General features: G+C 41.4%; 1 protein-coding gene across 1 annotated transcript; it reads left to right on the top strand.

The window, feature by feature from the left end:
- On the top strand, positions 1–7,195 carry LOC125485966 (2'-5'-oligoadenylate synthase 1-like). The gene is made up of 4 exons (XM_048611605.1): positions 1–30; positions 3,451–3,627; positions 5,096–5,402; positions 6,430–7,195. Exons 2-4 carry the CDS (start codon positions 3,454–3,456, stop codon positions 6,786–6,788), a joined length of 840 nt encoding a protein of 279 aa, XP_048467562.1. The 5' UTR covers positions 1–30; positions 3,451–3,453; the 3' UTR covers positions 6,789–7,195.
- The last annotated feature ends 31 nt before the right edge of the window (positions 7,196–7,226 follow it).

Raw genomic sequence — 7,226 nt, 5'->3', positions numbered from 1 at the left:
GTTTTCACATTCGTCTCTGTAGCGTGAGAGGTGAGTAACCTTGCAGCTTGTGGGTTCCTTTTCCATCAACCTATAAACGTTTTCTGGGTAAATATCAGGAATACGCAAATAATTCCATTGGCACAATGCCCTGCGAAATCGATTGGGAGGCTATTTAGTTAAAATTTTGCTTTTGAAAGTTGACTTTTAAAAGGCTGGCTCACAGCTGGAGATAGCCCTTATTGAGGTGATAGGGCAGGGATCTGGGCAAGGAACAGCACCAGTGCCTATGATTTCTGACCTTGTCCCACGGGGATATCCTTATATCTCGGGGGTATCAGATAGTCATTTGGAACAGTAAATTACAGACATTTTATAGAAAGCATGTGATTTCAGATAGATGTTGCAGTACCTGTGAAATGAATTGATGAAGTGCTTGCAGAATTGAGCTTTTATGGTATTCAGAGAAACAAACCTGGCCCACTTGTTCAACATAACACAGTGTGGAGCTGAAGGAATACAGCAGGTTAGGCAGCATCAGAAGAACAGGAAAGTTGACAGTTTGACAGTTGAAAGTTGAACAGGGATCTTCTTCAGAAATAGGGAGGGGGAAGGGAGCTTAGAAATAAATAGAGGAGGTGTGAGGCTGGGGAACGTAGGTGGGATGGTGATAGGTGAGTGCAGGTAAGGAGTGGTGGGGATTGCTATCTCCACTTGTCGTTCAAGTTCTGTTTAGAAGAATCTGGTTTTGGTTTAAAACAACAGTTTCATATCAGCAGAAGGGCAATTATCATGTGATGTCTTTAGTTCTTTTAGCAGTGAATGAGAAGGCCTGGAAATGACTCCAAGTTTCTCTTAAAATTCAGTGAAAAGGAATCCAACTCCTCAGAACTGAAAGACATTCAATCTGTTTCAGCAGTCCAAGCTGGAAAGAATCCAGTTTCGTAAAAATTAAAGTTAGTGATGACACTTCACTGGGAATCACTGTACAAGATATTTTTTTATGAGACAGTAGGATTTTTCTTTTGCTATTGATACAAAAATGTTTTAGCTGTATTTTTCCCTGTATGTAACAAACCGGTAGCCTCATATGAATATATTCAGTGCATAACCATCACTTAATCAAGTGCAGAAACTAAACTTAAGATGGGTCTAGGCCCGAAACGTCAGCCTTCCTGCTCCTATGATGCTGCTTGGCCTGCTGTGTTCATCCACCTCTGCACCTTGTTGTCTCTTAAGATCTATTTAGCTTGGTTTCATTCAGAGATCTGCCTTTACCAGTATTACTATGAGCTGGGATCGCAACAATGTTCAGAATAGGAGAAAATGATGAAAAGGTTAATCAGGAGATACAAATTAATATAACAGTGGATAGCAAGTTTCTAATATACACCGAAAGAGAAGAGCAAACAAAACGATTGTTGGTCTTCGAGATGGTGAGAATGGGGATTTAATTGTAGATAATAAGGAAATAGCTGTTTGCTTTGTCTTCACTATGGAAGATATAGAAATCTCAGTCATTACTGTAAAACACAAGATGGAAGACAGCAATGACGTTGGTAATACTACAATCCCCAGAGACACAGTACTGAGCAAACCAATGAGACTGTGAATGGACAAGTCCCCAGGCCCTGACGGACTCCATTCTGGGGTCTAAAAAGAGGTGGCTGAAAAGATAGTAGATGAGTTTGTGTTAATTTTCCAAAATTGACTAGATTGCATAAAGGTTCCATCGAACTGGCAAGTAGCCAATATGATTCTTCTATTCAAGAAGGGAGGGAGGCAGAAACCAGGAAATTATAGGCCACCTCATTTGACATCTGCCTTGATCAGGTGTTAGAATTAAACATTAAAGAGGTAATAGCTGGGCACTTAGAAAATTTAAAGGTAATCTGGAACAGCCAAGTTTTGTGAAAGGTTTAACCAATGTATCGGAATTCTACGAAGGAGAAACACGCACTGTGTCTAAGGGTGAACCTGTTGAGGGTCTCTCCTTGGATTTCAAGAAGGCATTTGACAAGGGGCCTCATAAAGTGTTATGCAAAGTAGATGTTCATGGTGTAGCGAGTGACATACTAGTATGGATAGAAGATTGGCCAGCTTGTGAAAAAGATAGAGTATCCATCAATGGGTCTCTTATTGATTGACAGTGGGGACAACCGGGTTGTACTCTGTGTTTTACAATTCATATCAATAACTTAGGATTTGCATTTCTACAAAGGGGAAAGGAGAATTTTGCTCCTCTGAGAGTTGTGTAACTTTGGAACTCTGCTGCAGAAGGTGGTGGAGGTGAAGGCGATAAATATTTTTAAGGGGAATAAAACTAGATTTTTGTTAGGCAAGGGAATCAATGTGATAAGGAGTAGATGAGAATGTGGACTTTGAAACACAAGTGGAACAACCATGACTTTGAAAAACGACACAGCAGGCTCAAGGGTCAGAATTAGGTACTTTGTGCTCCTAATTTGGAGGAGCTTCAGAATTTTTACCCAGCAACAGTGAAGGATGTCAGGAAGGCTTATAACTTGGAGAACAATTCCCAGGTAGTGCTGATTCCATCAATATTCAGGCTTTGACATTTAAGGTATCCATGGTTGCAGGTTTGGAAGGTGCTATTGGAGGAGCCTAGGGGAGTTGCAGCAGTGCATCTTGTTGACGATGCAGACTGCTACCAATGTACATCAGTGGTGGAAGGAATAAATATTGAAGCTCATGGATGGAGTACAAACAAGTGGGCTATTTTGTTCCGGATAGTGCCAATCTCCTTAAGTGATGAAACTGATTATTTCAGATGAGTGCAGAGCACACACATTCCTGACTTGTGCATTTTCGACGGGTTTGGAAAGATAGGAGGTGAATTACTCAGAGCCTCCATTGTGTTCTTGTAGCTACTGTATTTATGTGGCTGGTCCAATTCAGCTTTTGGTCAATGATGATGGCTAGAATATTAATGGTGTGTGGTTCAGGAATGGTAATGCCATTGAATGTCATGGGGAGATGGTTGAATTCTGCTTTGTTGGTGATGGTTCTTGCCTGTCACATATGAGGAGTGAGAACAGCTTACTATTTATTAGCCCGAGCTTAAATGTTGTACAGATCACGCTGATATGGAGTGTCATCACCTTGTCCTTTTTAATGATTTATGATTATACCCAATGAGCATTGCTGTTAGTGGGCTGTTACTGGAAAAGCCATCTCAATGATTCAGGTGGTCAATACATTACAGTTTGGCACTGAACTATACAGACTAGGAAGAACCAAGTTCCTTTCGCAGAGTTAGTCCTGGGATAGAGACGGTACCAATGATTACTGCAGGAAAATGCATATTTATGTGGGTCAGGCTCAGTCACTGCAGGGTGATCAGTAGCTGTGAATCAAAGAAGGCTCATAGCTCCTGTACAGATCTACAACTGTACTACCTGAGCTAAAGTGGAATTACTAAACTGTCACCTTAACTTTTCTACTTTCCAGAGGATGGGTCTATACGAGACAATTCCAAAACATCTGGATAAATTTATTTTTGATGAACTCCGCCCTGACCAGCAGTTCCAGGATCAAGTGGGCGTGGCCATTGACAAGATCTGCACTTTTTTAAAGGAACAATGTTTCTCCGGTTACAGCTCCATTAAAATCATTAAAACGGTGAAGGTGAGTCCAACAGAATATCCAATGCTTCAGGAATTAATGCTGAAAAGAGCCTCCTCAGGGGAAAATAACTCAGGCGCTTTTAGTGAGTTATGAAATCATTGCTCCAATATGGCACTGAGCCATTTAGTCCAGATTGGTTCTGGATTGTTGCTTGGTTACACAACCTTGCGTAGAGCAACAGGGCTGTAACTATTTCTCTCATTTTCCCTTGGCTCAGGATAGGAAGAATCATGTCAGATCAAGGCCATTTTCAATATCCCCTGCTACTAAATGTATCTGTTGATCAACCTCAGGCAAGGCACTCACTCTTGCAGTACCAAGTAAGCTGGTAAGATCTATTGCTTTAGTCCATGCATGAAAATTGACCTTCCAGTGAGATTTCTGAGTGGTACCGAACATGAAAATGAGAAGGAACACACATTGTGCAAGATGCTGCTGTCAAGCCAAAAGATCTTTTGCCTACCACACAAATAAGTGATGTCACATGAATTTTGGTACCAGTGTGATGCCAGTACATGGGCCATATGCCTCAATCAAAGGCAGCCCCTTTGCAGCGGGCAGCATGACAATCGATTTCAACTAGCCCATGTTTGCAAGCCTCAGAGCAGCAAGTCCAACATTCGATATGATTCTGCTGTTGGATGTCATTTATTAAAAAATTTGGAGTGTATTGAAATTACATAGGAAACCAACTTAAGATTATCAGTGTGTGAGTCATGTGGCTGTGCTCCAAGCTGTATATATTAATGCACAGGGCTGTTTTATGTCGGCTAATGGAATTCAAACATGCATTGCACCTTTTTCACAATAAGAAAATAGGTCATGGTGATGACTAATCATTGTTTTGTCCAAATCACAAAACCCGACCAATCATTACCACTGCCTGGCCTGAGAATTAAGATTGACAATTAACTGTTCTTGTTGCATATCCACATCAATGATGGCACAATCAAACACCCTCTTCTCATGCTGTATAAATTGGTGTCCCTTTTTCTCAAGTCTGTTTCTTGTGTCTTGTTCTGATCAGTACAGGACAAGAAGCTCTGGCGAACTCCAGATTTGTTCTACTCTTAATATGATGAAATGTATCCTGGTTTCATTCCTAAGGGGCCTACCTCTAATTTCTACTTTGTCCTGGATTAACCAATGGTTATAAAATTTCTGCATCTACCTTACCAAATCCCAATGGCATCTGAAACATCTCAATTGGATTGTCCCTCAACCTTCCCAACCCAAAAAGCAGAACTCAGAATTCAATGTACCAGTTCCTATTTCAATGCTTGGGATTGGCTCAGGCAAAAAAAAATGGCAATTGTGGGCCTCAATCACAGTACACAGCTCTGATGAATAAGATTGAATTTCAGGTCGAGCAAGTGACTGGATGATGACTCCATGCTGATTTTTGCAGTAGTGTGTTTTCCTAAACATTCTCTAAAAGGTCATGCTGCTATTTCATCTGTCTTTGCAGGGTGGTTCCTCTGGGAAAGGGACAGCTTTAAAAAATCGCTCGGATGCAGATTTGGTCGTCTTCATCAGCCAGTTCAAAAATTTCCGCGACCAGGAGCAAAACCGGGGTGAAATCCTGACAATAATTCGGAAGATGCTGAATGAGATCAGGAAAGAAATTGCATTCGAAATCAACATGACAGAGCCCCGAATGATTACCTTACCATCTGGCCAGACCTCATCTCCTCGCTCCCTGAATTTCAGTTTTCAATCCACTGAGCTTTCTGATTCTGTAAAGGTTGATGTACTCCCAGCATTCGATGCTTTAGGTATGAGTCGTTGAAAGAAAAATGGTTGGGTGGAAATTAGTTGTATTGAAAGGAAGTTTGACGTTTATATCCATTCAGCTTATTTTGCTGTTTGCCCACTCCATCCCCTTGCTCACCCTCACCAGGTCTGCCCTGCTATGATCTTTATCTTATGCCAACCCCATTGGCCAGCTTTGTGAAACAGCCTTCAGTGGGATTCATTTATATATTTCCACGTGTAGCCGTTTCATCTCAGAAATGGGATCCATTGTTGGCCCATCACTTTCCCTGGTGTAAAGCTAGGCGGTCAACCAAGGTGCATCTTGGGTAACGACTTGCACCAGGCTGCCAGGAAGTTTGCGGGGAAGGGGTCATTCAGGCCTCCCAGAAACATTCAACACCAGCTTCCTTTGTAAATGAATTCCATCCATCAAAGAAATATATTCCCATTGGAAGCCCTTTCAAGTATAGAAGTGGAGATGACCATCTGGGTCCAGGCCAAGGAGGTAGCCCATGTCCCCACGATGGATTGCGCTTCTCTTCAAAAGGCCACTATACTACCTCCCATTCCACATACCATATAAGCAGGGCTTACACTTACACTGCCTTTTAAAGAATAGCCCCAAATGCACACTGGCCTGACTGAAATAACTGAGGACCTTCAGCTTCAGCTTGTCTATGTGGGACCCGCATTTCTCCTTGATTTCAAGGTTGCTAGACATATCAGGTAGAATTTCAATAGAGATTGTGCCAATGTCCTGCTGCACTATTCCTCAAATTCCAGACGGAACAACAAAACAGATGTTCTCACTATTTCTCTAATTTTCCTATCAAAGTAATGGTGGGAAACTTGGAAAACTCTTGGGACAAACCGGGCAATGTGCATTAGCAGCATGTTGATTTTATTTCAGCTTTACGGCACTTTGAAGTTTGTTTTTCTATCTGTTCTTCCTTACAAAATGGTCTTCCATCAATTGTTAACAATTTGTCCTGTGTTAACTTGTACAGTACTTGAAAAGTAATCGCCCACTTCTTCACTGTCTCTAAGGTCAGCAAACACGAACCTGCCCAGATGCCAAGGTTTATGTGAACCTGATTATGGCCAAAGGATTTGGAGGAGAATTCTCAACATGCTTCACTGAACTTCAGAGAAACTTTGTGAAGTGCCGTCCAGTTAAACTGAAGGACCTGATCCGCCTTGTGAAGTACTGGTATATAGAGGTAGGAGCAGCGACTGTTGAAGTTTATTTATGTACTGTGAACAAAAACTTGCAAAGGTTTAATAAAAAGAAATGGTACAATTTTAAAGGGGTACAAGAGCAGAGCGACCTGGGTGCACATGTACATATGTCAGAAAGATGGAAGGACAGGACGAGAGCATTGTTTAGAAAGCTCACAGAAAAGTGATTGTGTTGAACTTATGTAAGTCTGTGGTTGGGTATCACCTGGAGTATTACATCCATCTCTGGGAACTGCATTATAGGAAACTGTGAAGGTATTGGAGAGAGTGTAGAAATTTTGGATGAGAGTGGTTCCAGAGATGAGAAACTTCAGTTATGAAGATGGATTGAGCAGTTGGGACTGCTTTTCTTGGAGAAGAGAAGGCTGAGAGGAAATTTGGTGGAGGTTTAAAAAATCACGAGAGGTTTAGACAGAACATATAGGGAGAAACTATTCCCACTTGTGAAAGGATTGAGAATCAGGGGACACAGATTTAAACAAATTAGCAAAAGAAGAAAAGGTGATGCAAGGAAAGTCATGTTCACGCAGAGATTGCTTAGGATTTGGAATGCATTGGCTAAAAATATGGTGGAGGCAAGTTCATTTGAAGTATTCAACAGGAAG

This window comes from Rhincodon typus, chromosome 24 (genome assembly GCF_021869965.1).
Source record: "Rhincodon typus isolate 14 chromosome 24, sRhiTyp1.1, whole genome shotgun sequence".
In the NCBI taxonomy this organism is placed as follows: domain Eukaryota; kingdom Metazoa; phylum Chordata; class Chondrichthyes; order Orectolobiformes; family Rhincodontidae; genus Rhincodon; species Rhincodon typus.
Note: the sequence above shows the minus strand (reverse complement) of the source record. Positions and strands in the feature narration are given on the sequence as shown.

Bases quoted from the DNA above. Each gene is read 5' to 3' on its own strand.
- LOC125485966 (XM_048611605.1), top strand. From the start codon at position 3,454: ATGGGTCTATACGAGACAATTCCAAAACATCTGGATAAATTTATTTTT. The intron at 3,628-5,095 runs GTGAGTCCAACA...CTGTCTTTGCAG, and splicing joins AAATCATTAAAACGGTGAAG to GGTGGTTCCTCTGGGAAAGG. The intron at 5,403-6,429 runs GTATGAGTCGTT...ACTGTCTCTAAG, and splicing joins CCCAGCATTCGATGCTTTAG to GTCAGCAAACACGAACCTGC.